This window comes from Amblyomma maculatum, chromosome 1, assembly GCF_055883805.1.
Source record: "Amblyomma maculatum isolate TAMU_Amacu chromosome 1, ASM5588380v1, whole genome shotgun sequence".
In the NCBI taxonomy this organism is placed as follows: Eukaryota; Metazoa; Arthropoda; class Arachnida; order Ixodida; family Ixodidae; genus Amblyomma; species Amblyomma maculatum.
The window spans coordinates 105,198,968-105,215,338 of NC_139344.1; the positions used below are offsets into that span (position 1 = coordinate 105,198,968).

General features: G+C 45.0%; 1 protein-coding gene across 3 annotated transcripts in view; it reads right to left on the reverse strand.

The window, feature by feature from the left end:
- Megf8 (multiple EGF like domains 8) overlaps positions 1-16,371 on the reverse strand; it is a 211,678-nt gene that overhangs the window by 82,561 nt on the left and 112,746 nt on the right. For all 3 annotated transcript variants that reach the window (XM_084588754.1, XM_084588753.1, XM_084588756.1), the window contains exons 23-26: positions 16,101-16,275; positions 13,197-13,375; positions 6,667-6,811; positions 3,549-3,801 (exon numbers count right to left, since the gene is read on the reverse strand). In XM_084588754.1, coding sequence (XP_084444880.1) covers positions 3,549-3,801; positions 6,667-6,811; positions 13,197-13,375; positions 16,101-16,275 — 752 coding nt within the window. The remainder of the gene's footprint in view (positions 1-3,548; positions 3,802-6,666; positions 6,812-13,196; positions 13,376-16,100; positions 16,276-16,371) is intronic.

Here is a 16,371-nt window from a genome sequence, read left to right on the forward strand (position 1 = left end):
ATACCGAAGCTTATCACAATAAAATTAAGATACACTGAAATAAATAAATAAAAAATTATGACAGCAGCCAGCATGGGTGCAATTCACAGGTCGGGCTGTGTACAATGCTACGAGTGAATTTCTGAGCAAACCACACTCCTCATTGCTGCTCTACACCATTAACTTTCCATGATTCCGGCTGAAATGCGCTGCACATGCTCCCAAACATGAATCTAGGGGAGGACCCCCCCCAAAGTCTGTTTCCAAAATAACGATGGACAGGCAAGGAGAGAGGGTACATGCAAAAAAGGAACAAGCACCTCCAACTGTGACCCAGTTCTATTATTTCAGGGCGAGAACATACAAGGATCTGCAATATCCTTATAGAAAGCAGGACCTCGTTGATAAGTTCCTGGTTCATAAGATTTCCCATTTTATACACTCAAAATTGCGGGCAGTAAAAAATGTCGCATAGAGTTACACTATTCTTCTCTTTGTTAATATGTTCCTGGATAATACAATTTCCCAGTTATTACATTAAAATTTCAACAAACTGTTTGCGTATAATACACTCGACATGTGCTAACGTATAAGGGTACCAAACCTTCGGGCACAAAAGATAAAAAACTAGAGAACAGCAGTGTTCACCCACAGCAGTTACTTGCCTGCAGTGCCTAGCTGCAAAGGGCAAAAGCCTCAAAGAAAGACGAGCCAAGATATGAGGCACCTGGTACTGCGGAAGCTTGACTTCAAGAGGTGAAACGGGGTGGCTTCTTCACAGTGCCTCAGAAGTATAGAGGTGAATGACCCGAGAACTACAACTATGCGCTTACATACGAGAGGGTCGGGTGTGGGGAACATAGCATAAAGAGCAAAAATGCGCGACTGTCAGCCACTAAGATGGCTTCTCTACACGTCATTAGCGTAAGAGGGCAAAGCGTCTTGAAACAACCAAGGAAGTGATCCTGGCTTACTATTGGCATCAACGGACTAGATTTGCTACTAAATATCTTCTGCACTTAGGACAACACAAACATAGACTGAATTCTGTGAGAACTAAAAATGGAGCTGTTCATACTTCACGTGAAGAAATAGTAGTCTACACTTTTTAGGAGTGAAAGTGTCAATACTAAATGCCACTGCGCATCGCCATGGTGGTGCAGTGGTTAGGGCACTCGACTACTGTACCCAAGGATGCGGGATCGAATCCCGGCTGCGGCGGCCACTTTGTGATGGAGGTGGAAAGCAAAGTGCCAGTGCGCTGTGAGAGGTCAGTGTACATTAAAGAACCCCAAGGCATCTCTCATAGCCTGAGCTACAATACACCAAACCAAACCGTTGTACCGTTGTACCTTGCTCAAAAAGCTAGAGTGTTCAAAATCAGGCAGTTAAGAATTCAAATCACATGCTTTCCTGGATTATGTTTTTTCCTGCATTTTTTTTTTAAACACATCAACCAGGTTTTATTGTATATATGGTTATGAAGGAAATACTACTACTAATAAAACTAATTGCAAATTAAATCATTCGGAATATAAATGTGGATTGCCTAAACCAAAAAAAGTAAAAAGAGTTTTCACCAAACACTGCCAGGAAAAGAAACAGATGTATTCCATACACCTCATTTTACTCATGAAATGACGAATGACAGTCAGATATTTCCTTGCTAGCAAAATGATGTCAGAGGTTGCTACTGTAGCAACGAGGCTCCAATGACACTCCACACTGCCAGAAAAATGCAATAAAGTGTCCTGGAAAACACACAGCAGCCCCTTGGTATACAGCTAGGGTGGGATCTTCACATGCTCTGCGTGACGCTTGAAGAATGCTGCCTCTAATGCGCTGACCTCAACAAGCGAACAAGCGGTGAACTGCCCTGCGTATCAATTTCGCTACACTGCCTCCAACTCATGGGATGAGCCCAAAAGCTGCCATAAACCAAAGGCACAAAATCGAAACTACCATGTGAGATGCCCCATACAAGCCGTACCACATAAAATGCAGTTGTGTGGGGAAGATCCAACGATTTTATCCAACGATTTTGTTCCTGTCATGTTTTTTTTTTTAACTGTGCAGCCTGAACCGGTCACCGTAAAGTGACCACAGGAGAGCCCAAGCACAGGACTGACTAAAGCCTGTTCCATTATATCCCCCCCCCCCCCCCCACCCCCTCAACTTTTTGCATCGCATTTCTTGTGGCAGTTATCGGAAGTGATAGCAGTACTGACATTTGTTCACCAAGTTCCTTGCTTCCTGTAAACTGTGTCGTGACCTGGCATGATGGTATGCCCACATGCAGTGCTGCACTTTCTGCTCTGATTCGCGAGCGCACAGTGGCCAAACCTTCCCCATGGTTGTTGACGGTTGTGAATGTACTGGTTCTTACAGAAAGCTTTCGATTATTTAATGTGCACATCTGTAGCATGCTGGCAGTCGATAGGAATAGACAAGTAATACAAGGAATAGACAAGTCAAGGCATGTGACAAATGCAAGACGCAGTAACTAGTAGCCGCCATTTGGAAATGCCGAGACAGCTGGCCACGAGTTCAGATGAACAAAAAAATTTTAAAATTTGAGAATGTTCAGAAGGATGAGTACACTTACAATAATTGAAGTGCAGTGCAAATCAAACTGAACAGTTGTATTATTTGCAAACTATTGACTGAATGCTTTTGGCACAGCACAGAAAAGAACATTGCATTTGGGCCAAAATGGCACTATATTGGCACCCTTGTGCCACCTCTGGTTATTGCATGACTGGCTTTGCACATTGGATTAGGCATTCAAATATGTGACCTCATGTCAGATTAGAATCGCGCAGCAAAAGACTACAAGAGAAAGGGAACAAAAAAGGGGGCAGCCCGAGTGAAAAATAATGATATGGTATCCAGGGTAGAACAAGAGAAAGAAAATGGCTACACAGTGTGAAAGAGCACTGAACAAGGATAGAGGGGAAGCCCCAGTTCGCAAACCAAGCCAACGTTTTGACAAGGGGACTTGTCTTCATCTGTGTGTCAGTGAAAGAAGAGGAGGCTTACCTTGTTCCGTCGCTGAGGATCCAGGGTAGAGCGAGAAAAAGAAGATGGCTATGCAGTATGAAAGAGCACTGAACAAGGATTGATGGGGAGCCTCAGTTCGCAAGCCAAGCAACGTCTCGACAAGGGGACTTGTCAGCTCCCCTTGTCGAGACGTTGGCTAGGCTTGCGAACTGAGGTTCCACTCAACCCGTTGTCCAGCGCCCTTTCATAATGATATGATATGTAAGTGACAATGTCCTGAAGCTGTCCGGAGGCTATATGAAATGCTGTGAAATACATGTTTCATCTATAGCAGAAAAAATGGTGAATGGCCAGACCTAGAGCCATTGTTCTGCATCCCAAAACAGCAAAGCCCTCCGGAAGAACGGCTGATTGGGCGAGTTGGTGAACCATGATGGACAGTAATATATGTGCGCAAAAAGACGAGACAAAGAGGAGAAGTGCGCCGTCGTTGTCCACTTCTCCTTTTTGTCTCGTCTTTTTGCGCACGTATATTACTATCCATCAAAGCCCTCCACGCTGTTACTAACCTGGATGGTACTGTCCGGGCACTGGAGTAGCAGTGGGTGATGTTCCCTTGAGAGTCTTGGACTGAACAGTATGAGCAGCCAACAGAGCGCAGGCACCCCAACCGGCTGTGTGAGAAGAGGCCACACAGGTCAGGAGGAAGGGTCACACGTTGCAGTCGCACTGATGTCCCCCCCAGGACATACAGCTTTCCCTGAAGAAGGGTTGCAGATGCACCAACCAAGGCCGCAGGCTGATCACCTACTAATTGCACATCTGCAAAAGAGCATCCATTAAGAGTGGAGTGGGAAGGGATATAAAAGAATGAAAAGAATTGGTTGGCATACTATATGATCCTATTCGTTTGAATTCCTTTTGAACTCTAAGGAAATTAAAAATTTTTCTGAACAATGTGAAGTGTGAACTACACCGAGACGGTGCCTCTCCACAGACATTCTCAACCTTTATTGGTGCACTGCAGTGTGACTGTGTGTGAAACATGTGCTGGTGGATTCTGACAAAGTGAGCTGTCTGGAAAATATATGAAGGAGAAGTGAAGTGAGCAGGCAGCCATACTTCAAGCTGCATACTTGTGAAAGTTTTTTGATAGCATCAACTTTGTTACGGTACCAAGGAAGTGCACTTTTACTACTTATTACCCAAGAGCTGTGGTGCAGAGCTTTAACAAAAATGTACTGCCAATGTCCAGATTGGTCTTAAGCTATTAATATCTCAAAGCCTAGTTGCAATGCCAGGAAATGCTAAAGTGCCAACAGCAGGCATATCAGATGTAAATTTTCTCACCATTTTCATTTTTTAGTACTATGAACACCTGAGCTGCAGCTGTAACCTCGAGCACTACGCGCTGTCTGCCCATCATTAACTTTGCAACCTCTAGTTATACTGCACACACAGAGAGCAGTTTACGGTGGCACACGGCTCACATAATGCCAACATCGCAATCGCTAGTCCCTCTGTACCCACTGCGAACAGCTTGCGGCATGTGCGGCCCGCACACTGCCGATGTCGCAATAATCAGTCAGGCTGTATGAACCATGAGCAGTGAGCTGTGGCTGTACAACTGTAAATATATTCCCTCAGCCATAAACGGATCTATGTGAATGCATTTCCTACGCTTCTCCATAAATATTTTGTTTGTTTTGATAAGAATTTTTGCATGACATAAATTTCTTTGTGACACCATGAGATTCACATCGAGATTCTACTGCAATAGAAATGCGATAGGTGTGGGGATCCAACACCCAGGCAGAAAGTGTACAAAATACATACCCACGACCCAAAGGTGGAGATACCAAACCCGTCTACTGGCAGACAACTCTCATTATGGTTTAGCAATCAATATTCACTGATCATTTTGTTGCTTCAACTTGAACAAGCCTACTCTCTTTATACATGGAATGTGCGTCCCCCAGACTTTAAAAAAAATATGCTTGAAGGCAACACACAATCAGAGGCTTTAAGACTAGCATCAAAGAGCCCTTTATAATTAATGGGGACAAGTTAATGAAGCACAACAATGAAAATGCTCAAGTTTATGAAGCTGCTCTGGAAGGCAAAACGACTTCATGAAAACAAAAATACTTCAATTTTCTCTATGATATGTCCAACGCTTGCAATGGAGATGTGCATCTATAAATCCTAAAGTTACTGCAGACAATGAGAGCACTGCCGATCACTCCTGGAGCTCATTGAAACTGCACACAGAAGGCGCAGTCTCAATGTTTCGCTGCTTTCAAGAGTAGCGCAGGAAACTAGTTGTCAGGTGAGTTAGTGACAGTATTTCATGATTATAGTGAGACGGACGGGACAAAAGAAAAAAAAACACTGTTCCATCTTTCGTTCTGTAATTATGGAAATGCAGCTGTAGGCCACGATAACCAAGAACCATCTCATTCAACATTTTGCAGCAGAGTCAAGCCACGAGGTTCTGTGTCATGTCACAGACTGCTTTGCAAGTGGGAGAAGGGCTGAAGTGCTCCTAAGACTGCACGATGGCTTCTAACTTAACTTCGTGCCATGTCCCTTCACAATCTATGATAAATGCAACAAATCACATCTTATTACACCGACAAATAATGAATGACAGCCTGAACCTTTCCCTTTTTCCTAACAATGCAACTCTCATCTCACAGTCCCAGACTACCTACTAGCTCAGCTTCATACAAGTATCACCTCTGGCACATGGACTGGCAGTCCCTTGTGTACAAATGAGTAGTTGACCGGGTGAAGTTCTCGTGTTGTCTGCTGCAGGGCTAACTGTACAACCCCATTCTCCAACTGAACAAGAACTCCAAATCCACCATGAACATTTCCTACTCCCAGCAGCCATAAAAGCCTTCCTGTCCACATCCTTCGGCACCCTCTTTCCTCTAACTGAAACCTGGGCTAACTAAGCACTGCCGAGTTATGACTTTGAGTCTCTCCATTTCAGCATAACACCTCTGCAAAGGCAGTAGGTAGTATACTCTTGTCTGCTTATTATGCCTGTGTGTGTTCAAACTCCCTGTTCTGGATAGACCAGCCAGCAGATGCAGTGGCATATGGGCAACTGCCTTTCCGTCTTCACCTCGCATACTTCTCAGAGCAACGCTTGAGTGCCATAATAATAAAGGTTATTATTTATTGTGCTTTTTATTATCGTTATGGCTTTTTTTTACATTCAATATTATTAACAATACTAAAGTAATGGTGCGATTCGGGCTATGCTTAGGCTACCCTGCTGCAGGAATGCATGCATGATGGCCTGTGTCCATTGTTTGTCACCATAATCAAACAACGGGTTTTAAAAAAGTTTACTTTAGTCAGCTGACACAGGACCGGGATAACCGGAAGGATATGTGAGAGGCCTTTGCCCTGCAGCGAATGTACCAAGGCTGATAATGATGATGACATATAACCATACGTGTGTTTTGTGCTCTCGCCCAGGATGGCAAGCAATGGCCTCAAGTAGCTGAAATGCGACACATAATTCATGCTGACCACATAAATATACTGTGCCTAGATGTAGCAATGAAAGTAGCAGTTATCTCATTACTTCCTTGCAGCGGTAGCGTGGAAGCTAAGAGCCCTGTTTAAGAAACAGTTCAAGAAGTGCATTTAAACAAATAACCCTATACTTACAAGGCCCATCAAGTGGAATCCAGTGATTGCAGCTGAAGTCATAGGCAAATGGTTCCATAATAGCTTCCCCAGAGCCATTACGACCTCCCAGAATAAACAGGGAGTTATCAGTTGAGGCCGAAGCATGGAAGTAGCGAGGAGATATCTAGCCAAAGAAAAAGAGGATTGCAAAGACAATTTTCAGGATAGGTAGAAATATGGTAATGCAAGGTGAGGACTTTGTCGGGCTGGTCGGTTCATGTTGAACGAAATGAGGAAGCAGCGCTAACAGACAGGACGAGTGAAAAGGCATGACAGACAGCGCATGTGTCTGTCTTGCCTTTCCACTCATCCCGTCAGCTCTGTTTCCTCATCTTGCTCAATAATGCATGGCGCTTTCCTATAATCTGCAATTAAAAATAATAGCCTAGTAGTGAGCTGGTCTACTAACAATAGACTCTTGTTAAAACGAACTCGATGAACTCAACCCTTGCATCATAACACTAACAACGTGGGAAACAAAGTTTTCTTGCCACAGACTAAATATATATATATATATACACACACATATATACACTTCATCGCATGTGATTTTTGATGAAGACAAACACTTTCAGTGAGTGCAAACAACATCAACTTCGTGCATCTGTGCAGCAACCTCGAAATAAAAATCAGGAAATAAAAAGAGCTTCTTAGCACACCAATAAAATGATTATAACTGCCACACGTAAGTTGACACTTTTCCCCAAAAATGGTCATTTGAAATTGGGCGGTCGACTATGTGCCGAGCCAACTTATTTGTAGGGTCTGGGTAGTCTTGGCCCAGCTGCAGGCAATAGGCTCCTTGCAACGGTGCCTGTTCCTGACAGGATGAACGAAGCTTCATGTGCCCCCCCCCCTCCCCCCAAAAAAAACACACTAACTAACTTGACTGTGAATCGGCTTCACAACGAAAAGCTGAACTGTATGCCACTTACGGCCTCACTCACGTTGGTGGTAATTTTTCGTGATGAGTGGTAGACAGCACGAGTAAAAAAAATTCAAAAAGCCAAGGCCTCCTGTTAGGTTTCTGTCTGTGCCCTTAAACATCCACACAATGCTATTAACAGTAATTTGTTTCTTGTAAAACTGCATGTGGTAATGCTCTGCCCTATTTGCAGAAAAGATTCAAATGGAGACTTTGGCTGGGCACTGAGTCATGTTCAGATTTAAAATACTGCGACAAAGCTTTCCCCAGCACAGCTGCTAATTTTTACTTCTAATCATTTACTATGTAAACGCACTATTACTGCTTCTCTCAACAAATAACACAAATCTGAACAAATGTTACAATACAGAATCTTCTGTAGGTGCAGAGGCATGCCCATTGGCTGCATGCAACTAAAGGATACCTAAAGCATCTACAAGTTAGTAAAGGTGTGCGTATATAAAATATTTGGCCGTGAGGCAAGTACAGATAGTAAAAATCTGCTGCGAATTGAATCACATAATTTTCCACAGTTTCAAACATCAATACAAGTACAGTCGAACTCGATATACAAAATGTCCCAATAAATGTGCTCCTCTGTAGCACATAAGCGTGAATATGATGTACCCATACTAAGAACACACTATCTGCAGCAACATGTAGCCCACTGGCATACTGGCAGCCGTGCGCCCAGCCGCACCTTGCTCCAAGTGTCGAGAAAGGGGAGGGGGGCTCTGCGTGCACCCTCACATGCCGCTCCGTGGGCGAGACTAAATCATTGGATCTCGTGCTGCACAGCAAAAATGCCATTGGAGTTGGGGCTGCCGCGGGCCATGCCTTGGAAAAAGCCACTGTCGATCATAAGAGGTCTAATTCTGTTACTAGTACACTATAAACGCAATTACAACTAAATTAAAATTGGGTACAGTGGATTTCTGCTTCGTCTTCAGCAGTGAAGCTGGCGACATGAGAGCAGACTCAAGTCTTCGGTTGGCTAGGCTGGCTTCACCATATGGCGACTTGTGCACCGAACGCTGGCTTCCCCGCATAACAGCAGCGTCATGTTTAAAACAAGCATGCCAAACTGGAGGTCCCTTTCAAGTGGACTCTATGTTAATCGCATCATGCGGTTTTACAGCATCAGCGCTGCCAGACAACCTGGCTCCATGTGCACAGACATCTAGGCAGTGCCATTAGGAGAAGCGCTACTTGCATGGGCACGGCGTACAGTTTGGTATATGAAATGTTTCGCGAATAACACTAGTGTACAGTAAAACCTTGTTAATTCGAAGTCATTGAGATTGAGAAAAATGTTCGAACTAACCGGGTTTTCAAATTAACCAAACAAAGCAAAAATTCTAGCCCGGGCAAAAGAGATTCATTGCGAGAATATGCTGGACGTACTCTCCCCTCTTCTTTGTTTTATGTAGCAATCATCAATGAAAGCACATGGTCAGCTGCAATCATGACGCTGGCTTTTTAGCACCGTTCGCTCAAAAAGGCGCTCGCTGCTATCATCACGCTTTCCAGTGAGTTCGTGGCAGTAGGCAGCGCCTCCACCACGCAGGTACTGAAAATCAGGTTTGCATAACTGGACGGGGCGAGCAAGCCGTTGCCGGTGATCCTGTCAAGGCCGCTGGCACTGTGCCCAGTGAAGCATGTCTCCAACTCTGCAGGGGCGCACTTTGGCAGTTGGCAAGCTGTACCACAGAGTGGTCTTCTGTGCTGGGAGCTCTAAGTTTGGGGCACTACGGCATATAAACATGGTTGGTTGGTTTGTGGGGTTTAACGTCCCAAAGCGACTCAGGCTATGAGAGACGCCGTAGTGGAGGACTCCGGAAATTTCGACTACCTGGGGTTCTTTAACGTGCACTGACATCGCACAGCACACGGGCGCCTTGCTTTTCGCCTCTATCGAAAAGAGGCCGCCGAGGTCGGGATTCGATCCCGCATCCTTGGGAACAGTAGTCGAGCGCCGTAACCACTGCACCACCCCGGCGGGGTGGCATATAAACATTAGCATAGCTTTGCAGTGCCAATTTGGTTCTGAAGTGCTGTCACTTCATTGGTTTGCAGCAAAATTGGGATCGAGCATCATAGCAAAGCACAGAAAACCTTCGAACTAACAGGGCTGGTGCAGCTGGCTGCTTCAAATTGTATGGTTAAATTTGCATTAGAAATTCGGGGACCCTAGAAATTCTCTGCATTATCTTGGATTTCAAATTAGGTGAGTTTGAATTAATTAGGTTTTACTGTACTTATGTATGGAATTTGCAAAGAAACATTCAGGCTGTTTGGCATAAACAATGATTCGATATACCCGGGTTCAATATATGCGGGTCGGCTGTAGATTAAATTAAAGCAAATGCTTTCCTATACTGCACAGTTGTGAAAGAAAGATGTACTTGAAATTTTCTTTTTACCCACGGTGAGCATAATTTAGTATACAGTAAAACCTCGTTATAGCGAACAGTTGAAAAATAAAAAAATAGTTCGCTCTATCCATAATTCGTAATATAAAATTTCGTAGAAAATACACGCAAGAGCAGCGAAATTCAATCAGAGAAGGCACAGCAACTCGGAGGGTGCCGACTTGGGTCACGTCCATTTATTTACGCGCAAAGAACTGCGTTATCGCGGCCTACTTTTTTGTGTTGATCACGTTCCGTATCATGCCTTGTTCCACAGTTTGCAAACACTCAACAAGGGCAAACCCACTGCTCTCAATAGCACTGCAGCGGCGGCGTAGTAAATCCAATACAGCAAGCGCTTCTTGTGAAGTTGGAATGTTCTCATCGTCTGCAGGGTCAGCCTGAGCTTCGTCTGCGGGATGTTCAGAAACTTCCACAGCGATTCCGGCGTCCGTCAGTACAGCCGTGGTCCGTCAGTACAGTACAGCCGTCAGTACAGCAGGATCGTCCCCATCGTCATTTGATGCACGGGCCTCTGCTGGAACAAAACCTGCGTGCCGAAAGCAGTTGGCAATCGTTTCGCCTTTCACGCTGCCCCATGCCGCTTTAATGCTCCCAGCAAGTCGATCTTCAAGTCCTGCTTCATAAGAAGCTTCATGAGAAGAGTGTCAATCAGTTTCCTCTTGTAAACGTCAGTGCTGCTCTTTTTTCACATTCACCGCTATCACAGCACTACGCACACCCGTGCACCACACTCGATACGACGACCGACGCAGCCTCCGCCGAATGCTATGACTACGACAGGCATGGCCCACGCCGCAACGCCGCTGCTAACACTAAAACCAAAAAACGCAAAAGACGCAAAAACCAAAAAGGCAAAAGCAATATTCGATTGCGCCGCTGCCGCCGCTGCTGAAGTAGCGCTGTCAGCGATTGTGAAATGCGAACCATTTCTCATGGCCTTCGAGATCACCTCCGTGCGCACAAACAGGCGCGTGGAGGTGATCTCGGAGGCGATGTATTTCTTTGGCTGTCAACTCCCAATGCCGTCGTGGCATCTGTGGTGCTGTCAGTGCCTGTGAGGTAGTCCTGAACTTTTGCTGCGCCGCACAACACACATGTAGTGCAACGAAGCCTGCCTCCTGCGATTAAAGTGAGGTAGTGCTTGGCATCGCGAAGTTCATAATATCCGTTTTATGCCGAACTGCGTTCGCTATGGGAAGTTAAAAATACATGTGTTTGACAAAAATAATTCGGAAGAGTTCGATATATTCAATAATTCTTTATATGCGTGTTCGTTATATCGAGGTTTGACTATATATCTAAAGCCTACAAAGAAGTAATTAAGGGGGGGAACAAAGTAGTGGTAACAGTAGTTAGACTGTTGAAGACAAGTTACATATACACAGTTTACTATGCTCTGAATACATAATTTTGTTCAGTGAACAATGTCTAATAAGATGAATTGACAGAAAATTAATAGATGTTTTGAAGTACTGTAAGGTGGCCACATAGTATATACAGTAGAATCTCGATAAACGGAAATCGGTTAAATGGAACTACCGCTTACACGGAACAAACGCCTCGCGATTGGTTGGTTTTGTATTAAGCCAATGTAAAAAAAATCTCGTTAATCGGAACTCAAATTTTGCGACCACCGCATTAACGGAACCGAAAAACTCGAAACCGCAACTAGTTGGACAAGCGCAGTGCCATCACGGTACGCATTAATGCTCCCCTCCTTCTCCTCCCCGCGTCACCACTCCGGTTTCCGTCTCCGGCGGTTTCCGGTTTGCTCGTACACTGCCCTCCGCATCGCTCGCTCGCGTTCACGGCGGTTGTGTTCAGTTAGGCCTAAGCCCTAGAGCCCTAGAGCTTTTGTTCGGTCCGATGGCAGCGCAAAAACGACCGCACAATGCACTTGCGTTGGAAAGGAATATGGAGATCATCAACGACTTCGAGAGTGGTGGCTTCACGAAGAGTTGGAAGAGTTTCTTCCAACGAGAAGAAGGTTCGGAAGTGTTTCTGCACAGCCTGTCAAGTATGGGTGATGCCATTAACAAAAAACAGCTGCGAGAGCTCAAACAAGCAAATATAAAATCCTTTTTCACTAGCCAATAAGTGGTAATTCCCACTCTTTTGACATTTTTTTTTTAAATTTCAGTACTAGTACTACTGGAACAAAAATTCACTGCTTATTTTTCTCTAATAAAGTTTGTTCTCATAGTGTACCGTTCTCCTTATTACCTAGATTTCGCAAATTGAGATCCGCTGAGACTGCCAACTGGGCACGCGCGCGCCAGCCGCGTAGGGTTCACGCGGAAGCGGATTGCGTAATGCTGAACCTATTCTCTCTTTAAACGAAACTCCTGATAAACGGAACATATTTTCCCGGTCCCTTGAGGTTCCGTTTATCGAGATTCTACTGTATCTTACTAGAGGGGTGATATCAGCGTTTGATTATCCGAGGGTGAGCGTGCAGGGCAGTGCAACGGAGCACAACAAGACAGCTCGCGAACTGAACACAAATGTGGCAACTATCCTTATCATGTTCCCTCATGCACCTGCATGGCCGAAGGTGCTAGGCTAGATTTTAATACACGAAAATTGTGAAGCATAAAAGTGGTCACTGGGAAACAACCACAGCAATGCACGTGAAAACAGTTTTGCCTGTTCTGTTATCCTCTGCAAGTACCACTGGTGTTCGCATCGTCTTGTATCGTAGTTATCAAAAACTTGAGGAATGCTGGCACCGTCCACTTTCATTTCACAGTCAGTCATTGGCATGGCACACCATGATCACATGCTGCGTGGTGCTGCACTCACGTTTTATGACTCGCGAGCGCAGTGGCTGCACCACAGCACATGGCTGCCATCGCACAGGTTTTATTCAAACAAAGCTCGACATTACAGCCTGTGGAGTTTTGCTACATGCTGGCTGTTGAATTTATGGGGGAATGGTAAGTGAAGCAGGGTGACAAGATAAAGTTACGGCAATCCATCTGAATGCGCTGTCACGTTTAGACATGAATTACTATTCAAGTGCTTCAGATAATAAAGATGTGGTGCAAATTGAATCGAACAGTAAATGCTATCCACAAGCCATTTGAAACTTCGAATATTTGCACACCACTAAAAATCACCAAAATTTTCATCTTAGTGGGCATCCTTACTCTAGAGTAAGCTGGATTTGCACGATCATCAGGAGGCAAACGGGACCATCGTCGGCTCGGCATGTGCAGCACATACAGGTGGTCCGAAACAAGTGGCCGATCTACGGAGTACACGATGCCTCCAAACACGTAAATACTTTGAGTTGGCCGATGGTAGTTGCTAGTATGCCCATACACACCTGCAACAAGAAGGCACAGGGCAATATTTAGAAATGATTTCACCTGATTTCACACTGCACCGTTCTGCTCGTCAACCAATTTCTAAGAGCTTGTCAAGAGCGCTAAATAATGAATAAGCAACAAAACTTCCTCCTAAACCAAATTGTTTTCATTTTAGGAGATGTTTATAGCTCTTCCAAAAGCATAAAAGTGCTTGAACACTATTTCTCTAAAACAGAAGTGCCATAAGTACTTATTACCAGCTAGTAATTTACCTGGTGTCCACAATTTTTCATTACATCCAGGTTTTCGTTATACTATACAGTTTCACATGAAGACTCAAAAGGACAATGTACAGTCGAACCAGGATATATCGAACTTGAAGGGGATCGCGAAATAGTTCGATATATCGATAATTCGATATACAGAAATCGGTTTGTGACGGCACTTACGATGCGGAAAAACGATACCGTATTTGTCGCGTAACCAACCCACTCGCATAATGAACCCCCCCTCCACTTTTGCACCCAAGAATTTGAAAAAAAAAAAAAAAAAAAAATCGTTAAGGCCAGCTCGCTCACATGCAAGCGATTGAGCAATCTCAGCGACGAGCGGCAGCGACAGAGTGGCCGCTTGAGCCACCGCGACAGCTCAAAACAAGGTTACTGTGTCGCCGCGGCAGAAATCGCGAGCGTTTTCGCTTGCATGTCGATGGCGCGCATCACTCCATTTCGGTCGTCTCATCTACAGCTCATTTCTTGGCAGCATGCCAAGATGCTGCGCAGCGATAACGTCGGGGCGCGTTTATCTTTTGATAGCTCCTGCGGTGGCCAGGAGCGCACTTGGCAGAGTGCCCGTGATGGCTCGATTGGACAAGCCTGGTTCGATTTATCACATGCTTATCAGCGTGCTTACGTTGATTCATACATGCAAGGATAAACGACTCCTGCCAAAAAAAAAAAGAAAAAAGAAAGGAACCTGCCGCTTCTTAACGTCCGAACAGCACGATAAAAAAGAATGACAAAAAAAAAAAAAAGAGAGAAGAAGAAAGAGAGCTGCAGCTTCTTAACGTCCGCGGGCGCCATAGCCACGTCAGCCGCCGCGCGCAGAGGGTTCGCAACAGACGCTGGAGAAAGCGTCCGACGTCTGTCTGAAAACGGGCTGAGCTGGCCTGGCGTATGCGTAGCGCGTGCTGAAGGAGAGAGCTCGGCAAAAGAATGGGCACACCCACGCACATGGCTTGCAAACGTCATGTGTTGGCGCGAGGGAAACGACAAATGCAGATGCGCGCGCCTTTGGGGAATGGGCGCAGCGCTGCCCAGACCAGCCATCGCCGAACTGTCCCCTCTCATTCCTTCCGTGCGTGGCTTGAAAATGTCACGTGGCAAACGGCCAAGGGTGATGCAATATCATCTTTGGGGAAGGCACACTTTCCAGTGCGTGGTGCGGAGTTCAATATATCAAACGACCGGTGAAATTAAGTTCGATATATGAAGCGGCTTTCCTATACTTTTACATGGGATTTTCAAGGGGATATTCCGTGAGTTCGATATAACCAAAATTCGATATATCCGGGTTCGATATAACCGGGTTCGACTGTAGTACAAAAACCAGATTAAGAATTGATTGTAAGGGTAACCACCTTGAAAGTGCTTACAGTAAATCAGAATTATTTGTGATTATAGAGGCAAAAAAATGTTTTGCCATCACGCAGAGGATGCGGAGGATGCCGCAGCTCGTGCAATGCGTCTACGAGGGAGCGGGGAAAGTAGGGTAGAGGAGTAATCAGTCTCGGGGAGCACGTGCGTTCGCGCAGTTCTAGCCGCCACCGAGCAAGAAAGTGCCTGCGCCTTCACATATATTCCCACTAGCCCACAACCGTTGCCCGAGGAAACCAACTCTGCCTCGTGTCGTCGGCACGCTACACTGTTCCCACTTCCGATGTGCAGGAGCTCGTGAGCAACTGCGTGGCAGCGATGGACACACTACTCGCCCTGTGTATTTTTTTCTTTGTTCTGTTATTTTTTTTGGCACTTTTAAGCATGAGCCCTTGTTGTGTCACGTTCCAAAAGCGAAGGCAGTGGAGACTGCTGCGATTGCCCTGTTGGTGCACCGTTGGCGCTGGAACAAGGCTCATTGTATCAGCTGATCGGCTGGACTGCTGTTCGCTCGTTCCTAATGCAGACATTCCTCTCATGTCAGTTCGTGTTTTATCCTCCTTAAATTTGCAAGGCTCTGCCAAATTTACAGTATTTCAGCACTAAGTGGTAGTGGGCACCACGAGTTCGTTTTATCAAGGTCAACCGCCGCGACATATTGATTACATGGAGTCTTCAAATATACACACACTTCAAAGGGGGCGGCGTTGGGGAATTCAAAAACTTTAATATCGAGGAATTCGCTACATGGAGGTTCGTTACATAAAGGTTTAGCGTCATATTAGTATAGCTTTTGAAATGCTTGCAACTATGTAACTGGTTTCCTGAGAACTATGAAACTTTGTTAGGATTAGTTTTCCAATACAAGCACATTAGGAGGCATTGTAGCCAAAATAAAATTTTGTTGCAGTTGGCCTTTAAGATTAGTTTGAACAGTAAATGATGAATGAAATGTTCAAAACATTTTTTTACAGCTGAATATTTTTTCAACCTACCCAAAAATCTTTTCATTAGGAATGATGAGGAAGGATTAATAAATTTATGAATAAGACCTCACTCTTTCCAAAATGATAAACTGCCTCCCTACCAATGGGAACAGTGCCTGTGGTGTTGAGGACACGCCAGTCCATGGCCTCAATGCTGTATGCAAGTGTTTTGTCCTGGAATCCATACTCTGGAGAAAAGCCTCCAATGAGCACCAGCTGCTGATTGTCCACGTTGGTCAATGTGAGACCTGCCAAGGCTGGCACATCTGGAGTTGTCTGGAAAAAAAATGTCACCCCCCACACACAAGAATAATGCATGATTCAAGTGCAGACATTGCAGTCATATTTTCAAACCTATTACTACATGCACTA